At 34.9% G+C, this 21,616-nt stretch overlaps 1 protein-coding gene across 3 annotated transcripts in view; it reads right to left on the reverse strand.

Annotated features, from left to right (window-relative positions):
* Positions 1 to 21,616, reverse strand: part of MTDH (metadherin) — a 54,219-nt gene that overhangs the window by 19,531 nt on the left and 13,072 nt on the right. The window contains exons 3-8 of one of the 3 annotated variants that reach the window (XM_046641709.1): positions 9,363 to 9,447; positions 8,476 to 8,652; positions 6,994 to 7,059; positions 5,401 to 5,637; positions 2,573 to 2,662; positions 265 to 363 (exon numbers count right to left, since the gene is read on the reverse strand). In XM_046641709.1, the coding sequence (XP_046497665.1) occupies positions 265 to 363; positions 2,573 to 2,662; positions 5,401 to 5,637; positions 6,994 to 7,059; positions 8,476 to 8,652; positions 9,363 to 9,447 (754 nt within the window). The remainder of the gene's footprint in view (positions 1 to 264; positions 364 to 2,572; positions 2,663 to 5,400; positions 5,638 to 6,993; positions 7,060 to 8,475; positions 8,653 to 9,362; positions 9,448 to 21,616) is intronic. The other 2 variants (XM_046641710.1, XM_046641712.1) reach the window with 2 other exon arrangements.

The following is a 21,616-nucleotide window of genomic DNA, read 5'->3' on the forward strand; positions in this document are numbered from 1 at the left end:
GAAAAACTATGGAGCAATCATAAGAAAACTTCATTTTTAAATATTGCCTCAACATGAAAAGTGAATTTAGTTTTAATTCTACAGGTATTCAACAATCAATTTTCAAGTAGTGCATTTGGTATTAAATTATATTACTATGACCTAAAAGGTGAGAAATTAGAATTAGAATTAAACATAAAGCATGAATTCAGGGTGCTAGAAAGAAAACTCTGAAGAAAAATAAAATCAAAAAACAAAAAAACCATAATTTTTAAAAGGACATACTTAACCCAGACCATTCATCATCGATATAGGGTTGATTACGGCTAACATCCCACTGATAATCAGAAGTGGTAGACTGAGAAACTGGCTCAGCAGTAGACCCTTAAATGAAAACGAATGCAATAAAATTAAAAATGGAATTTTCTAATGATGTTTCATAACAATAGTTCTATATTTTGCACACGGAGACAATTATTTTTTATTTCTCCTAAAAGGAAAAATTCAGACATTAGAAAAAGAGTTAAGATGAAGGAAAGGTAGAACTGAGGGTAATTTTAGATTAAGCATGATAATCACTTGATCTAATTCACTGATGAGAAATCTATTTTTTCCCTATACCAATCCATTAGATTTTGTCTTTTATAATATATACTTCAAACAGGTTATTGAACAATTTCAAGAAGTCAAAAAAGTTGTTTTATTTTTCTTCTTAATGGAAAATAATAAAGCACAGAAGAAATCTTGGATGTTTCAGGGTATGTTTATACCCTCAGAACCCTGACGGAGAGAACAAAAACATGTCTGAGTTTGCTAGAACCTTCTGCCTAAGGAAAAGTTAAAGAAATAGACAGATGATTATCTAGAGAGGTAAGGCAGAGAGAAACCTAAGAGATAAGAGAGTTGTATTGGTGGTTAAGAGACCAAGTTAAGTTCAGGTACATTTAAAGAGAAGAGAATATTATCTTCTAAGTTTTTTCTGTTTTTGTTTTCTTGGGGGGTGGTGGAGAACAGGTAGGGTGAGAGTAGGGGTCACATAGTCCTTTAGGAATCTGATGAAAGCTGTGGTGGACTACTGGCCAGAACTTACACAAATTTTGTACATAGTTTTGAAGGCATATAAAGTTCATGGATGCCAGGTTAAAAACCCTTGCTCTACGGCCATAAATTTTACACTGTAAATCTACCACAGTAGTTCTTCATCAGGGATATATATATACTTCAGACCTTCTGAACCAGAATTTCCATATGTATCAGAGTCCTTAAGTAACTGTGATACTCACTTTGGATTCAGAGCCACTGATATAAAGAAATGGTTAGAAGACTTACATACAATCACTTCCTCTCATCAAAGTCCTTACTAACTTACAAATTTTCACTTGGTTACAATGATCTTACTAGCGTTCCACTAACATAACTGCTTGATATATACTGAAAATAGTTACGTTTTTATATAAACTTTAACAAACAGAGTGACCCCTATAAAATTCATATATTATTAGCACATGAGCTGCTTAGAAGCAGTACAGTAACACAGTTGCTATTTCTTTAGCAGCCCACGCTGCTTTCTCCAAATGTATGAAGAGGATAGCATTTGTGTTGTACAAAGTCACCCCATGAAGGAAGCAATTAACTTCTACCTCTGGAACTGAAATGTAGTCAATGGGACCAGGGGTTGGCAAGCTACAACCTATAAGCCAGATCCAGCCACCCCTATTTTGTATGGCCCATTAGCCAAGAATAGTTTTTACATTTTTAAATGGTTGCAAAAAAAAATCTGAATAATAATATTTCGGAACCAGATACACTCATCTGTCCATGTACGGCTGCTTTCCTGCTACAATGGCAGAATTAAGTATTTGCAACAGAGACAGTATGGCCCACAAAGACTAAAATATTTACTATTGGGCACTTTACAGAAAAAGTCTGCTGACCTCTGTTTTAGACTAGTGACTTCAGACACTGAGGCACTACATAATCAGAACACTAAATCCATGAATTCCATGTGAACCAAGCATTACAAACTAAACATCTCCCACGTTTATGTAATATTTGTTAAGTACATACAGCTTCTATATGATTAATAAAAGGCATATCCATTTAAGTGAAGCTGAATTGATAGTAGTTTTTAAAGTAATCATGTATTTTCTAAATCAACAGATACTCAAAGTAGAGTTAATATGCGAAGGTCCACATAACCCGAAAGGCTTAGCTATAAACTCATGATAAGTAAGAGCAAATAGAAATAAAACGTCAAACTGCAAGTAGAAGTATGGTAGGAGTACACTAGTAATGGAAGAGTGTCATGACCCTGAAAGGAAGGCCTTCAAATGGCATTTGCCTGTGTGCCAACAAACTTTCAGCTACGTTAGGCCACAGAATCTTCCTATCTCCACTACAGAAAGGAACTAAGCCACTTGCAGATAAGAATTTAGGTCTTTCTTTCACCACCTTTTTTAAGGCCTCTGACACTTTATGTTATATAGCTAATATTTATGTTGATAGCAGTACTTGACACTGATTATTTTTTTAAATGGCAAGTGCTAAAATTAAACAAATTTTTTTAACTAAATGAAAGACTGTTTTCACATACCAGAAACAGCAGAGTTAAGTGTGAGAGATGCAAAAGAAGCAGAATTCTGTTCAGAGGTATTCATTCCCCTATCCACACTAGACCAAGCAGCTGTTAAAATAAAGAACGTCACTTGGAACCTTCAATTTGCAATGAAACTTGAAAGATATGTACAGATTTAAAACTACGATAACAATACTTAAAGATAATTTTAGAAATTAGAACCACTTAACACAGCAATAGCTACTATTTATTGAATGTCTAACATGTGCTGGGCTCTTTACAACCAACCACTTCTGATCCTTAGGGCAACCCTACTAGGCTACGTTTCAGAGTAAAGTGACTTGCTGACAGCTAGAAAGCAGCTGAGCCATGACTGGGACTTCAGCTGATTTCCAAAGCCTAAGCTCTTCCCACTGTAGCAGCTACCTTATTATCTACCTTAATCAAGATACTACTTTGGGCCAGGCACTGAACTTGGTACTTGACATTCATTTTAGCCAATCTTCACAACTACTTAAATATGAGGTTCATACAGGTTAAATAGCCTATTTTCCATAAAAGCTAGTATGTGTAAGAATAGGGATTCATACCAAATAGGTCTTTCTGAACTAGTCCATGCTCATTCCACTACATCGTGCCATCTTCTTAACATTTTCAAGAGATTTCTTACTTATATATGAGTATTTTAAGGAACACATACATCTATGAGACCAATCACACCTATCTTTCCTCAGTGACTCTCTGCAAACCTAATTTAATATAGTTTCCTTTCAATCTCTACAAAGGTCCAAATCCAGGTAGGCAGGAACTCTAATCTGCTGCTTAACTTTATCTGTAGCAATATTAAGCAAGTACCACCTAATTTATGTCCTAATTATGAAAATGTTACATAGCTTTTACAAGTAAACTGCAAATATCTCAAAAGGTCATAGTTCTTAACATTACTCAATAAAACTTGACAATCTTTTATTAAATGTGAAAGGATGCTTTATAGCATAGAAATTTATGCTTTCTTCACTGCTGAAAAGGAGGCTGGGAATTTAGGGGTTGTTTCTTCCTCCAAATAAAGTTTGACATTTCCACACAATTTTTGGACACTGCAGGGGGAGGAGGGAGAACAAGCTTAAGAACAATATTAGAATGATCTAGAGTTTTCTTCTTGGGGACATTAGTCAACATGAGTCTTTCTAACCTTAAAAGTGATGTGGAAAGCAAATAACATAGGAAAAAACAGTTTTTCCTACTTAAATACTAAAAACTCTGTAGCATATTGCATCTCTAAACTAAAAAAAATAAACAAAAGATATCTGCAACAAGTACAATAGAAAAAAATACATGTTTAATGCACAAAGAATTACAACTTAATAAAAAAAACCCCAAACAGTAAGAGGCCATTAGACAAATGGGCAAAGAACATGAATAGACAATTGATAAAAGAAACAGAAATGATCAAGAAAGTTGTGAAAAATATTCAACCTCATTAGTGATTTTAAAAAGTTAACCAAACAACTCATGTATTTTTATTCATGCTTATTAAATTAGAAAAGACTTTAAAAAATAAGGATATCTAGCCTTGGTAAGTACATGATAAATAGCACTCATACTGATGCTGACAGTATAAATTAGAATAACTCTCTTAGAAAACACTTTGACAATATGTCATAGAGCATTGTAAATCCATATTCCCTTTAACCCAATAATACCACTCCTGAGAATCTATCCTAAAAGCAATAACCCAGAACCAAATATATTCAACATAATGTTCAAAACCAAATATAGTTAATGTAATGTTATTTACAGCAGATAAAAAAGGGAAAAATTATTTCTCTGATAATATGGGAATAGTTATTTACGGTATGCTTACATAATATATAATAGGGCCATTAAGTAAAAATACTACAAAAAGTAAAGAAAACGTTTATGTTACAACATTAAGTTGGAGGTGGGAACATAAAAATGCTTGTCTGATTTGGACTATGGGAAAAAAAGACCATAAAGAAATACGAAAAACAGTGGTTGTCACTGGTTGGTGTGATAACAGTGAGGTTTTCCTTCTCCTTTTGCAGTTTTCCACATTAAACATGCCTTTCTTTTCTATAATACACACATACTCGAAATTAAGTTGCTTTTAACTTGATGGTTCTCAACAGAAAAAAGCTTTTCAACTACTGGTCTTTATCATCAAAATCCAGGGGAAAAGTTAACTAGAAACAGGCATTTTGTAGACTGTCAAATAGTATAAAAATGGATGCAATAAGCTATACTTCCCTCCACTTTTTTTTTTTTTTTTTGAGGAAGATTAACCCTGAGCTAACTACTGCCAATCCTCTTCTTTTCGCTGAGGAAGACTGGCCCTGAGCTAACATCCATGCCCATCTTCCTCTACTTTATACATGGGACGCCTACCACAGCATGGCTTTTGCCAAGCGGTGCCATGTCCCCACCTGGGACCTGAACCAGCGAACCCCGGGCCGCCGAGAAGCAGAATGTGTGAATTTAACCGCTGCGCCACTGGGCCAGCTCCCTACCATTTACTCTTTTTATCTAAACTCAATAGACTATTTAAATTAATCAAAAAGTCTACTCACACATTACACTTATTACATCACTAAAAATACACAATTAAGTATGTGAAAGCACTAAGTAAAGAGTAAACAATAAATGCTATTATTCACTTATTTAGTTCCCACTGCTCCGTATAAAGGATCTGAGAGAGTTAACTATACTATTATTTCTGTATGGCCTTACTACTTTTTCTACTCATGGATCGTTTTTCGTTCCTGGAAAATTCAAAATGTACCAGACAAGCAACTTTAATGAACTTAAAATTTTCTAACAGCTCTTACCAATGCCAGAAAATATTGAACGGTCACTCCAGCTTCTTCCCCAGTCTTTTCCATTTGCATTAGCATCTCCAGTGTCTTGACCCCAAGCAGACGGCTCGGTTTTCCTCTTGCCTGAAGAAGTGGGTGAAACAGAGTTCCACTTCTCCTCACCTGGACTCATCTGTGAGGAGAGTTTTATAGGCTTTTCATTCCAGCCTCCTCCATTTACAGTGAGGTTTTCATTCAATCCTGAAGAAACTTAAAGAAAAGGAAGGAAAGATTAAAAACTAATACATGACTCCTTGTACAAATTGGGATATTTTCAAACTTCTGATTGCTTGGTTCATATTTATCACTCAGTTTTTTCCCCTACTGTCCTCTAAATAGCTTGAGCTTTAAAGATAAAAAGAAGAATTTAAAAAGCGAATGAACATCATGGATGACTTTTAATTAATTTAAAAACTAAGAGTAGGTTTGAACTTAATAACTATATATATATTAAAGATGTTTTCAACAGCAGAATGACTTGCTCAAAAGAAGTACTACAGAGCAAACAGGAAAACTCCACATGTTCTGGTATACTCAGAATACTCACCCTCTAGGAATAAGAAGACTTCTCCTTACACATTCTTTCCTCAAATATTTATATATATACTATGTATAAGACAGTGATTCTAAAACCCAGCTGCACACTAAAATCAACTGGAAAATTTAATAAAAATAGATACTGCAGCCTCAGCCCAGGCCAATTATAATCTGAATCTCTAGGGGTGGAGCCCAGGCATCAGCATCTATGCGTGTATATATTTGTACGCAGGTATATGTACATATGTGTATGTATGTGTATGTGTGTATATATACACACACACAAATACACATGGGGTGTGTGTGTGTATAAGTACACATATCTTTTTTCATACACGTGTGTTTTTCTAAGCTTCCTAGATGATTGTAATGCGTAGCCAGGATTGAGAACCATGTGAATGAAGGAAGCCGACAGTGTTAAGAATAAGCCTGAAACAAGCAGCTGCTTTTTCATTCCTAAATTTATGTTTTACCACAACACTTTAGTTTTTAGGTAAGGTATACCACTCTACTTAATTCAATCTTTATCATAAACAAGTAAATAAAATATATTTTCTATTTGTGAAGCACTGCATAACGATATGTCCATTTACTGTGAAATATTTGTTAAGAAAGCAGTTAAAAATATATAAGTATTAATGCTTTTTTCTTAATAAACAGTGGTAAAGTCTTTTACCCCATATATGCCTATATTAAACCCAAGTCTAAAAAAAAACCCTTCTTTTCTCTGTTGGCTTAAATGATGAAAGCAAGAAGCAAAATTGCACATAAACTATTCCTAAAAGAATATTTTTACATATAGGGGACATGGGCAAGCAACTAGAACACACCAACGACTGTTAGAAGCGGGAGTGATTTTTCTTTTATCTATTTTCCAAAATCTCTGGACTGTGTTTATGTTACTTTAGTAGTTAAAAATCACTTTTAAGTCTTTTTTCCCTTCTGTGTCATTCATGTGAGGAAAGAGACATGTACATAAGTTTCTATTTTGATGGGCCTTCAATTTAAGTTACACGTAATTTCTCTCACCCTGAAGTGTAGAATCTCCTTTTCCAGACTTAAAGTTGCTAACTTGAACATTTAGATGAGAATCACCTGGTTGAAATAGAAATAAAATTTATTTAATACTAAATAGGCCACTATGCACATTAAATTAGGAGTAATATACAAATTAATTTTTACCTACTATTTATAATAATAAATTGCTCCTTCAAGTACTAAATTCTTACACTAGAAAACAGTCAGTCTTACAACATATTTAACATGTCCTTAGGAATTGAGTTCTCTAGTTACCATATTCTTAGTCAACTAAAATGCCAATAAAGGACCTGGAAAATCGCCCAAGTATATGTAGCCTGCTGTTCTGCAATGGTTACCAAGATTCTTTTAAGTAGGAACTGGAAAACTGGGCTCTGTAATTGGATTCAACTTTGTCACCTCTCAACAATACCAGCTGCCTTTTCAATAATCCTGGAAGCAAACACATCAACTTAAGAAGAACTTTGCTAGTATTTGGGACCAGGACTTAGGAAATACGGCAAGAGGTGAGAATATATGTTATAACAAAGATACTATTTCTATGACACTAAAAAAATAACGGTAACAACATATCAAAAAACCAGAATGACAAAGGATTGTGCTAGCAAGGAAGGCATGCACAAGACAGTGAAAAAGGGTCACCAACAGAAACTCATAAAGCATGGCTAATATGTGACAGAGAAAATGGGTAAGTAGAAGTCATTGCTGTACCAAAGCAATAAATTCTACCAAGTCATCAAGCAACAAAGTAAAAAGTAACAAGGCTAAGAAAGTGATCTGGAAAGAAATGGGGGCTGGGAAGCAATTAACAAAAGGGTAAAGGAAGATAAGTCAATGCCTTGAAGCAAGTTGAACAGTATCACTCTGCAGATGGATGTCTCCAGGGTAAAAATGATGGCAATGTAAACAGCTACCTAGAAGCCATCAGTATTGGCCTAGTTTGAACATTTCAAACAGTTGGGAAGAATATTAGCTCAATAACCTGTGAAGTTCTGGTCTAGCTTTATCAAACATCTACGGCATTCTCAAAAAGCTGGGGTGGTAAGAAATCCAGATAGAACCTGCACTACTCAGAATATGACTGTTTCATCTTGGCATGAAAGCACTCAACATGCAGAATGGTGACAAATAATCTTATTTAATTATGTGTATTGTCCACCATAAGAAACAGATATAAGAGAGCTGGAGCAAAGCAATACACATGAGAAAAAACAGGCAACATCATTTTCTCATGTGACCCAAGGCAGAAAGGCAATTTTAATTTAATAAGCCATTCATTAGGCAGTATGTAACAACAGCGCTGGGATCAGCTAAAACAATATGTGGTCCACAATGCTCTCATGAAGAAGGGTATATCAGCACAATGATGTAGGCAGTTCAAAATAGTCAGATTTCGACATAATGATATTTTGTATATCTGATTAAAAGGAGTTGGATTTGATGTATCACTCTTATTATGTTCCACTAATATACCTTTATTCTTCTTGGAACCAACAGGAAATGATGCAGTTGTAAGTTGCTCGGTGGAAACTGTGATGGTATTTTCTATCCCAGGGATAGTTGAATCCAATGAACCAGAATCAGTCTGCACCTTATCACGTTTACGCTGCTGTCGTTTCTCTCTGTGACTAATTTTAGTTTCCCAGGCTCCTGACATAGCCCCAGAAAAAAAAATGTTATTCAGTAAGGGGAAGACAAAAAAGTTGTAGTTTTGAGGGGGAAAATGGGGCGGGGCACACAAAATAACATGATAAATTTAGATATTAAACTAAAAACCAAGGGTGCTGATTATAGTAATTCACCCTAAGAACGTACTCTAATTTCATTACGGTATTTTAGGCAGCTAATTGCCATTATTTATGCTGGTAATTTTTATCAAATCTGCCATCTATGGTTTAGAAAAAATGATAGATATCTTTTTACCTTGCTTGATAGAACTGATAGGAGAGTGTTATATATAATTACTAAAAAATGGGTTTATTAGGTGACAACAACAAATGGCTTATTCAGGAATTTTGTACACAGCCTTCTAGAGATGGTATATATAAGAACAATGGGGAAGAAACCCAAACCATACTTCTAGGAAACAAAAACAAATGGCTTTTCAATGGCTCAAGACATTGAGCTCTTGGGCCCTAAAGTTCAAGGTGGTTCCTTTCAGGAAAAGCACTATTAGATCTTTAAATAATTTAGATAAAAAAGTGTTTCCTAACAATGTCACAGATATGTACATTAAAATCTATAGTTATTAAAAAGAAGAGCAAGATATACGATTAAGCGAAACAAATGCAGCCTTTATATAATGCACCTTGATAAAAAAGGATTAAATTTTTCTATAGTCCTTTCACTTGCTCAAGTACCTTCATCAACTTCCTTTCCATCATGGCGTGAACTGTTTTGCACTGCTTTAGCATCTGACTTTGATTTCTTCTTATTTTTCTTTGACTGAAAGTAAAATAGAATGTTACTTAATATTTCATTATGTTTTTGAAAAGGTAGGAGTCAGTAAAATACATAATGAAATGTATGATGCTGACAATTAAAAAAAATAATGTTTGGTTAAAAAACAACATATTAAATGGCAATAATATGAGGTTACCATTTATTGAGTGGTTTCTATGTGCTAAAGTACTTTATACTCATTTTCTTATTTATTCCTTTAAAAAACTCACTGGAGAAGGTATTATTCCCATTTTAGAGACGAGGAAATGGAGACTTACAGATGTTAAATATTACATGGCTATTCTGGGTCACATTAAGTTAGTAAATTCTAGTCAAATTAGGAACTAGGTCTATCTGGCTCCGAAGTCTGTGCCCTTAGATACGCTATTCTAACTCACATCATAACTAAGGTACTATAACACGGTGTTTCCAGAGCAAGAAAACAAAAACCTATAACTAGTGTTCATAAGGAAAATGATGTACTGATTATTGGTTTTGGACTTCATAAAGCAGATTGCTGACATACCCTATGCATAACAAATTAATGAGTCAATTGTAGAAAGTAGGTAATATTTTGTGAGTTTCAAAGCACTGTGAAAATACCTAGGACTTGTATATGGTAGATGTTTAATAATTTATTAAAGAAAAATACCCACACACATATAAGATATGGACATTTTGGAATGGCCTTCCAACTTCCTTCTGCTAATATTATTTTCTCCTTTCAAAAGCTCGCTAAAAACTTCATAAAGCCATTTCTATATTTAGATAAGTGCTTCCAGAAGAGAATGTTCATAAAATAGTAATTTTATTTATACTTTGTATTCATTCATTTAACTATTTATTGAGATTGGCTATGCAAGTATTATTGTGCACTATCTTAAGGTGAACAATTAAAAAGAGATTGATCCTTACAGTAAGTCCTTCTTATGGGTAAGTAGTAAATGACAGTTTGAATAAGTAAAAAATTACAGCTAATTGCTTTTCCTATCAATAAACTACTTGCAAATATTATCAAATGGAATGACCTCTTAAAGGCAATTAAAATTATCTTTGACAATGGAAACATATTAAAAAACTACCAAAAATTTTTTTTTACGTTTCCCATGGTTGATTTGCATTTGTTTCTTTGCATGTTCTCATTATCATTAACATGTATCATGTTTAATGTACTGCTTTATTACATCTACTAAACCACGCTCATATTCACTTTAAAAAATCAGGATATCACCCATATACCATAATATTTACCCTACGAGTATAATTCAGTGGTTTTGAGTATATTCAAAATTACACAACTATCACCATTATCTAAATCCAGAACATTTCCAGCATCCCCAAAAAGAAACCCAGTACTCATTAGCAGTCACCTCCCACTACCTTTTCCCACTGGCACCCACCACTAATCTACTTTTTGTCTGTCTCTCTCTTGCTTGTATCCACTTTTAAGTAAAGATAAACATCTGTGAATTACAGTCTAAAGTAGGGGTCAGCAAACTTTTCCTATGAAGGACCAAATAGTAAATATTTTAGGCTTTACAGGCCATAAGGTTCTATGTGTAGCAACCACACAACTCTGCCGCTGTAGCATGAAAGTAGGCATACACAGTATATAATTGAATGAGCGTGACTGTTTTCCAATAAAATTTTATTTACAAAAATAGGCATCTGGCTGGATTTGGGAGCCAGAGTTTGCCAATCCCTGGTCTAGAGAAGCACTGGCCGATAGAAACACAATGTAACTCATATATGTAATTTAAAATTTCCTAGCAGACACATGTTAAAAAGTTAAAAGGAATAGGTAACATTAATAATCTATTTACCCCAATACATCCAAAATACTACCACTTCAAAATGTAATCAATTAATCAATATTAAAAACTATTAATAAGATAGTATGAAAAAGACTAGTAAAGAGCCACATGGGACGAGTGGACACCATATAGTACAGTGCAGACCTACAGAAATTAACTGAAGCAGGTACCCCCATTTTACAGATAAGGAAACTGAGGCCATAAAGAGATTATTATATAAATTGCCTACATCATAGGGTTATTAAGTGGTGAAATCAGGATTAAAATCCAGTTCTGACTCCAGAGCCTGCCCTTGCAAATACTCTGATATTCTGTCTCTCTACATTTAAGTCCAAATACAAATTTAATCTTGTATTAGCTATGTGATTTTGGCCTAAATCATACTAAACCCTTACCCCAAATGTCATATGAGACAAAAATTCCTACTAACCTCACATAAGGTTCTTTTAAGGATTAAATAAGATGTGAGAGCAGACTGCTAACTACAAAGCAGTGTACGTAAGATTTTTTAAAGGAAGGAGACTATGAAAAAGGATAGAAATTACATTCACACTGAAATATACTGTGATTTATCACTAAAATCTGTGGAAAAACAAGGAATGTTATCTAGGCTTCTGTCTTGGTTTAATTTTACTATTACCTTTAAAAGAAACTAACCAAAAAATAATGTTCACTCAGATGAGACTTCATAACATAATATACTACAAAAAGCTTTAAAATAAATATGCATACATACTGCTATTCTGAGCTGCTCCACTACAGTTAACACTTTTGAAGGAAAACTGTGAACACAAATCTCTGGGTTCCCTTGTTACTATAGTTCTTTCCCCACCCATTTGTGGTCAAGCTCCACTACGGAGCTGGATGAATTATTAAACTAGCCTCTCTTGAATGGTCTTCATGCAATCAAGATTTAGCAAATATCTACATATGTCAAACATTGTTTTAGGAGCTCAGAATATAGAACTGAATAAAAGTTTCTACTTATGGAAGCTGTGCTATAATCTAATAGGAGAATCAGACATGTAAATGAGACATCAGGAGAAATTCTTATCTTCAGTGGCTTTCCTCCAATGCTCACCTTCCAACAAATCTATACAAGTCCAATTAATATACCTTCCCATTAAAAAAATTCCCAGACACTTCCTACCATCTATAAAGTCTAATAACTTCCTTATATGACATGTAAGGTCTTCCACAAATTAATCTCAATGTTATATCCTTTTATTTATAGATAACCATTGGTTCCAACAAGACTGTCACCTCTAAACACTCCCCATCTTTGTCCAAGCTGCGCTGACTGTGAATTTTTCTCTCAAAATAAAGTGTTTCAGCCAGGGTGCTGAGGGTGATTTTCTTTGAACCATCTGCTCCCCTACTGACGTTCAATGCCTGAAATGACTTGTACTCATTAAACATTTAAAACTGCCATGAATTTGGCCATTTCTTACAAACTTCCTGGTAACATTTCCAATGCTGTTTTACTGTGCAAGTGTTCACAGTTTTTTTTAATGATAACATGAACTTCTTGAAAGCAAGAGAATAAGAGATATTTCATTATATTCCCAATAGAATCTCTATTTCACTTAATATGAATGACTCATGATAGGCACTGATATACAAAGAGGAAGGGGAAAAAAAGAATCTGCTCTTGAGGCCAGCCAGGTGGCTTAACGGTTAAGTTCACGTGCTCCGCTTCAGAGGCCCAGGTTCGCTGGTTTGGATCCCAGGCACATATCTACACACTGCTCATCAAGCCATGCTGTGTCAGGCATCTCACATATAAAGTAGAGGAAGATGGGCATGGATGTTAGCTCAGGGCCAGTCTTCCTCAGCGAAAGAGGAGGACTGGTGGCGGATGTTACCTCAGGGCTAATCTTCCTCAAAAAAAAAAAAGAAAAGAAATCTGCTCTTGAGGAGGTCTGTCTATCATTACATATTAGCAGGGGCTCAGATGTAGCACGAAGCAAAGTACCCTTAATCAAAAACCTCCAAACATTATTTGAAACAGACATCACTTAAAGCATTAGAAGTGATCCTAAAAATTTGTTCATAAAGTAAATCCTTTCCTATTGGCTTCCATTATAGTTTCACATTTTGTCTTCTATTTCAAATGCACAGAATACAGATACTACAAAAAATTGAAACTATAATAGTCTCATTAGAAGAAATCTGTGTCAGTCTTATATGTTAAATATATATGTATATATGGATGTACGCACGTGTGTGTCTATAGACAAAATCTTTATACATACACACACACATATAAAAATAAACAACACTCCTAAGAGAGAATGAACAATGAAAACACACACAGTAGATACTTAGTGGCTTGGGACTCAAAATAATATTTGCATCTTGAATAGCAAATGGCTCTACTGTTCTAAATCTAGACAATGAAAAAGCTTTGATAAATAATCATTAGATCTACTATCACTACTTTTGAAAACTGCTAAAGAATATATACAAAATACAATGGATTGATAGTTCCTTAGGAAATTGTGATGCCTAAGAAATAGAGTTTAGAGATTTCTAAAATATCACTAGAAGGAGTTAACCAAATATGCAAATAAGCAGCACCAATACTCCACTGGCAATCCATGGATGGAAGACATGGTAACTCACTTAAACACCTGAGTAAGTACGCCAGGTAGAGAGGTTTGCTATTCACTCTCAAAGCAGTGGGCTAAGTAAGCTTGTTCTTACACTTCTATGAGAAGAAATTGAGCATATACTCCAAAATGCTTATTTATGAAATCTATACATACCCTACTATTGATAGTGTATACATTTGTAGAACATAAATATTTTTAGTGAGAGCAATATGACTGAATATGCTTCACTGTTTTTGACAATCTTCTAAATTCATTCATTTTAATATCTGGTATTAAAACTATCGTATCAGACAAAGGTAAAGTGATCCAAATGGAGGACATACACCATTAGCCATGCTTGCCAAATTATGACATTAATTTTTCAATCTCATCCTCTAAATATTTTTTGTGAAATTTAACTTATTAAAATTTCATCTTCCGGGGGCCGGCCCAGTGGTGCAGTGGTTAGGGTTTGTACGTTCCACTTTGGCCGCCCGGGGTTCACCAGTTCAGATCCTGGGTGCAGACATGGCACCTCTCAGAAAGCCATACTGTGGCAGGCGTCCCACATATAAAGTAGAGGAAGATGAGCACGGATGTTAGCTCAGGGCCAGTCTTCCTCAGCGAAAAGAGGAGTATTGGCAGCAGACGTTAGCTCAGGGCTAATCTTCCTCAAAAAAAAAAAAAAAAGAAAAAAAATTAAATCTTCCTCAACATCACTCAGTTGTTCCTGCAATTGAATCTAAAGGTTCTACTTTCTTTTGGGTATTTTTAGCAAGTGGATTCACTAAAAACACTTAGAAAGTTTTCTTTTTTCTTTTGGTGAGGAAGATTGGCCCTGAGCTAACATCTGTGCCTATCTTCCTCTATTTTGTATGTGGGATGCCACCACAGCACGGCTTGATGAGCAGTGCATAGGTTCTCACCCATGATCTGAACCCGCGAATCCTGGCTGCTGAAATGGAGTGTGTGAACTTAACTACTACACCACCAGGCCAGTCCCTAGAAAGTTTTTAAAAACTGGTTTATTGCTATCACTTACACAGCTCTTTCTAATTAAATCATTTCAGTCTCAAAATAACTCTATGGGGCATACGCTACTAACTCCACCTTACAGGTGAGAAAAGGGAGGTACACAGTGATTAACCAACCCCAATATGACATAATTAGTAAGTGTCGGAGCTGGGATTTGATCCCATACCATATCACCATGCTCCAGAATCTGGGCTATGTTACTTTTCTGTTAGAAAACTGCTCTCAAGCTGTTAAGTTGTGCAGATATGAGAATTTTCACAATAGACACATCCTTTTTAACAATAAAAGCACCTAATGATGTAAACTTTTCAGAATACATTCCTCATTGCATAAGTTTCTTTTAAAAACCAGCTACTACTTTCTGATACCTTGTTAAACTTTCCTTAACACCCAAGGGACAAATTAAGTATAAATTTTTTCCAAAAGTACCTGCTAAGTAGACAACCATTTGTCGTTATAAACGAGATCAATATATTTAAACACTTGATTTTTATTTAAAAAAAAGAAATCTGTGGCTCACTTTTTAAGTTGGTTGGCTTTATACAAGTATTTTGCCACAATATAATCAATGGCTCTTCTTTGCAGAATAAAAGATGATGACTACCACTTCACCCTTACTATATAATCTAAAGGTTTGGTTTTTCAATTTGCAGTCTGGCTTTAACCTCTTATGACATCATAGTTTTCTAGAAATAAAGTAGTGAATGAATTTCATGTGTGGTGCTATCTCTATAACCTTATCTCTCTACCCCCCAAATTTTATGTTTTGGGTTTAATTCCAGTCAAAGTACCCCTCCGTTAGTGGTTTTTATTCAGTTTTTCCACAAAAAATTTTTAAATCAAATAAGTGATCTACTGTTGAGAATATATCTTTGTGGGTATCATCTTTAGTTGCTCACAAAAATAGTTCTTTATACATTTCATTATTGAAAAAGAATCTAGCAAGTTCCCTAAGCTGTAATGATAGAAATATCTGTACTTTCTCCCTCCCAGACTGTGCAATTTACTCTGCTACCGATTTACTTAAATTATCAGCAACATTTTTACACTGTGTCCAACAGTACATACTGACGAAGGAATATGTTTTGGTTGACTATCATATTGGTTTTGCTAATTTTACCATGGCAGAAAGAACAAGTGTTTCCCCATGGTATGTCTTTCCCTTTAAACAAGAAACCTCAAGAGAGGCTACTAAGCATTTATATTTAGTAAGATTCTGTCATATTGACTATTGCATAAATAAACATCTCTAAAAAAACTGTAGAGGTTGGTCTTCATATTCTGAATGCTTAGACAGTGTGCTAATTGGGATAATTTCAGAATATCATTAGCTAAAATCTCAAGGCACATTATAAATGGCCAAAGTTTCTTACCAAAAGTAGAAATGCATTCTTATTTTAAAAATCTTCCTTGATGATTTTAATTTTGTGGGGACCAATTTCTTATCAGATCTGGTTAAAAATCATCTTAACCTCATGATGATGTGGAAGATAGAGTTCTTAGTAGGAATAGTAGTGTCCACTCTCTTCTTCTACCTGTTTACTTGCATTATTATCATCTGCAATCTGCAGCTTCTTTGCAGTCTGTTTACTAGAGATTAGTTTAGCTTAAACTGGGTAATACAATCAACCCACGGAATTGAACAAACATAAATAGCAATCTGTAAGAATATGCTATAAGCAAAGAATCAATTAGGTTACTTCTTCGAATGTAGCTTCCCATTCTTCTCAGGATCCTTCCTATATACTGTTTCACTACCCTCTAACATTTCAAATGAGGGTGCCAATGACTAGCCCTATGTAAAATATGAGAAAGGTTAATTGGTTGGGTTTTTTCTTTTTGGTAAAAAACTCAGTATAAAAGAAAGCCTAATATTTTATTCCTTCATCGCAACGGATCTTCTTGTGTACGCCACTTGGAGACTGTGGTCTTAAAAGCACATGCTGAAAAAGTTCTAGAACTATGCATAATTTGCTCTCAAATTCATAGAACCTAAAATACGAAAAAATTATGAGTTAGTTATCAAAGAAAACACAATGATTTCCATAATTAAACTCATCCTTTACCTTTAACTTCTTAACATGAATGAATAGTCCTAATATTAGACAATACTCCCAAAATAAGCAATATCACTTAGAGTGGCAAAATGTACATGTTGGCAGCAAAAGTAGATCTACTCAAAGGGCTAACTGCTCTCTTGGCAGATTTTGCTATTTTAAAGAACTGCAAAGTAGGTAGAGCAGTGCCCAATTCATGCTGAGAAGATCAACTTAGGGAATACAAACTAATATTTGTATAGCATCAAAACTGTCATAAGAAGGATACTGTACAAATTTTAAATGATATTTTCATTTTAAAATTAGCTATTTACAAACAAGGAAAGTAGCCAGGTTCTGAATGTAATCCTTATTCAATTTATTCTCTATTCTGGAATGTACTGGTCCATAAAATTCTGGTGAAATGACATCTCTAATATGTCTAGCCCTATAATCATCTAACGTCTCTGCTGGTAATGTCAGGAGTGATAAAGGAAATGGAGCATGAAAAAAAGGAATGCTGAGTATTTCTAAAGGTTAGAAATGGATACTATGATGCTTTGCAGTCTGCAGACTAATGGCTGGTATATAAGGTTTTTCACTAACTCATGGCAAAACTGATCTATTTTCTGAGATTTTTGTTCTTTCTACTTCCGTTGTGTCAAAATTCCTTTCTTTTTTTGTAATGGTAACGGTGGTTTTAAAAATGTACTTAAAATTAAAATTGTTAGTCAGTGAAATTTATTTTGAAACTTTTAGCAACTGCCACTTGAAAAGCCTGAAACCATTGTTTCAATATCAGGTTCATCCAGGTTCTGCCCAAACAAATATGGAAAGTCCCTATTTTATATTGCTCCACACTCTGGCCTTACTTATTTTTCTCATTTGTCTCAAACATACAGATGAGTTGGGCATGGTTAAATGGCAAAGGATGGATGGTTCAAAGGGCATACTAATTACAATTCTCTAACTTTATCCATTCTAGCAGTTCCTAATCTTAGTAACTTGGTGACATAATTTCAGGATGAGATTAATGAAGAAAAGTCTCACAAACCTTTTTAAAAGTAGAAAGGCTTGCAATTGATTTCCCCTGCTTTGGGGGGAGGGGTGTAATTTAAATGAGTCAAGATTATTTCACTCACTACTCTTCTGATACATTCTCCTGAATGGAAGTGACGAGTAGAGTTGCAGGTGTAGGGAAGTGAACACAACTTAACTTCAGCTCTTTCTCTTTACTTAGTTATTTTCTTCCACAGAATTATCACTTGACATTAGAGAATATATTTGTTTGTTTTTAGTTGCTTTCCCCACTAAACTTCATGAGAATAGTGACTCTTGTATCAACCATTTTACCAACTGTTGTATTCCTAGTACCTAGAATAGTACCTTGCATATAAACGATATTTAATATTTGGTTAATAAATGAAAGAGCCTAAGGCTAGACTGTATTACATATAGCCCTGTCTATCCAACTCTCACTGTCCCCCCAGATCAAACCTCTGAGCTATCATATTTGTACACCTGATCCATCATCCAAGCCATTAAATTATTTAAATATGTTTGGTGTGAGCTCTTAAGTTATGGTACACCACAAAAGCAGCATGGCTATGAAATCACAATCTTAAAAAATTTACGAGAAACTTTTTCTAAGAACTCTTTTTATCTAGTTCTGAACTCCTTCCCAGGTATAGTTCTCACATTTCTAATAGACTAATGAATTAATTCCACTTTAAGATCCCATTCTCAGCTCAATCTTAGCATGTTTAAAACCAAATTCACCATTTCACTGTATTTCAATCTCCTCTAGCCACTTCCTGCCTAATACAATCACTGTATTGTGGAGGAAGACTGGCACAGATGTTCACTCAGGGCTAATCTTCCTCAGCAAAAAAGAAAAAAGAAAAAATCACATTTGTTAATATCACGTCTGATCTCACCAGAAGTTCTCTAAACCCTGGCATGTTGTTTAGCTCATGGTGGTGGATGCAGATTTTCCAAATTTCTAATTTTCACTTGGTAACACATCACTTTATCATTTGCAACAAATATCAGTTGTTTTCCTTGAAGTGACAGGATCATCTTGATTATTTTTGAGAAAATGTCTACAAATACCCAAGTCTAAATAGCCATGGCTTGTCTAACAGTTTTCTTTCAACTAAAAATGGAGTAACATAAAATAAGTGGCTAGTCCAGCTTGCAATTCAATTGTACAAGTGTTTTTCCTCATGACAACCACTGTTCTTCAGTACACAGCATACTTTCCATTTCATCGTACAGAATAATTAAAAAGCTTGTATTCAAAGGTTAAGATTTAATAAAATTAATAATTATCATTTTTACTGCTTCATCAAAGACACTCAAATGAAAGTAGCATTTTTTTTTTTTTTTACTGTGAGTGGATTACAGTGAAGAATACGACTACGAGTAGTTTGATCTCACTGCCTTGAGTTGTGCTAAGGAGTCAGCAGTTTTATTCACTATTGCTTTCGCACCATTAGTGCAAGTAACAACACAGTGAAAAAGGCAAATAATGTCTTAATTATTATGAAAGTAGTTTTGTCTTCTGGGACCCAACAAAATAGTCCCTGGGGTCCATGGACCACACTTTGAGAACTGCTGCCTCAGAGAAATTGAGGGAGCATTATTTACTAGCTATGTGATGTTGGGCAATTCACTAAATTTTTTCATAATTCTTATAAAAAAAAAAAAGGATTAATACCCCCCTTGGAATTGTTTATCAGGATTAAGAGATGTGAAAATATACTGTGTAGCATCACAAAAACCCAAGAGCTTATTAATACTTATACTGAATGACATCAGTATTTCTGTAAGATACCTCTGATTTCATCCTGAATGAGCTGATCATGAGCAAATTCTATACATTTTTGCTTCTGTTGTTTTTCTAACAATCTTCACACTTCTATCTTAATTCAGACCCTTACAATCACAGACGCAAGACTGACCTGTTAATCATAAATGTTGCTGCCAGCTGAACATATCTAAGTTTTTATCACATTCTCACTTCACCATGACCAGTCAAACTTGTCTAGAGTTTTCCCTTGACTATGTCTGAATATTTTCTTTTGTTTCAGCTGAATAATGTCCGACTGTGTTCATTTTTTTCTCTCCCTTGCCAAAACTGGCCTTCCTACTTCTACTTACTGAAATACTATCCCTATCCTTAACAGTCCAATTAAGTCAATCTTTTCTGGCTACCAAAATAGGATAACCTTTCTCCTCTGAATACCTGGCACTCAATGCCTTACGTTACCTGATGCCTTCTTTTGTGCTTGCCTTTCCTTAACTGGACTGTAATCTCTCTGAGGACAAGTATATCTTACATTTCTCTTTATTCCCTTCAGCATCTAGTAGCACAATGCATTCAGCCTGACTAATGGTCCTATGTGTCCTCTACTAGAGACTATCATCAATGAAACATTGACCTTCATATCCAAATAAAGACCTAAAAAATTATCGTAGTTTAACCTGCTTTATAGACCCAAGATCTATAACTCCTGTCATACACAGTTTTTAGACAAAGGTTTATCTATAAGGCTTACTCAATGACAAGGGAAGGTATTCAGTATCACAGCTTATAGTGCAATTACTCTACAGGCAAATTGGATTTCTCAAAGTGCCCAAGTGGCTGTGAGAGGAAAACGAATATACAACAATGTATATTAAGGTGCATAAGTAGATCTAAGATATGTTTGTTTACAAAGAAAGATAGTAAGTCTAAGAAAACATCACATATTTAACCCACACAAAAACACACACAAGGGGCCGGCCCTGTGACCGAGTGGTTAAGTTCGTGCGCTCCACTTCGGTGGCCCAGGGTTTCTCCAGTTCAGATCCTGGGCGTGGACATGGCACTGCTCCTCAGGCCACGCTGAGGCGGCATCTCACAGAGCATAACCAGAAGGACCTACAACTAGAATATACAACTATGTACTGGGGGGGCTTTGGGGAGGAGAAGAAGAAGAAGGGAAGGGGGAAAAAAAAAAGAAGAAGATTGGCAACTGATGTTAGCTCAGGTGCCAGTCTTTAAAAACACACACACACACACACACACACACACACACACACACACACACACACAGCGCAATAGCATAGAAAATGAACTGAAATAAGTCACTTAAACTGAACCAAGCTAAAAAAGCATAAATTCAAGACGCAAGATGGCAAAAAGAAACACTAGCCATGAGTTGTAGCATTATTTTTATGCAAAAAGTCAAATCAAATAGACAACAGACCAGAGGTACAAGCTTCATACTGAAAAAGCCACAGCAACTGAAAGGAGCCGGTACTGCCAAGCGATTAAAAAGTACACGGGCTTCGGCATCAGAATGAGCTGAGTTCAAATCCTAGTTCAGAAACTGTAGGGGATTAGTGAAATTACAAAATCCCTCTATGCTTCAGAGCCCTTAGCTGTAAAATGGGGCTATTAGTCTCTGCCTGGCAGAGTTCTTAAAAGAATCAGAAATAATATAGAGCAGTAAAAAGCACAGACTTTGCAATCAGATGGGTCTGAATTAGAAGTGACTGTACTTTTAATAGCTTAGGTAACTTAAGCCACAGGTTTATCATTTGTAAGATAGGTATAACACCACCTCCTCAGTGCTCTTTTGAGGATAAAGTAACAGATATATATATAAAGACTTAAAAGTACACTTAGTAAGCGCCCAATAAGTAG

Source organism: Equus quagga, chromosome 16 (genome assembly GCF_021613505.1).
Source record: "Equus quagga isolate Etosha38 chromosome 16, UCLA_HA_Equagga_1.0, whole genome shotgun sequence".
NCBI classification, from domain to species: Eukaryota; Metazoa; Chordata; class Mammalia; order Perissodactyla; family Equidae; genus Equus; species Equus quagga.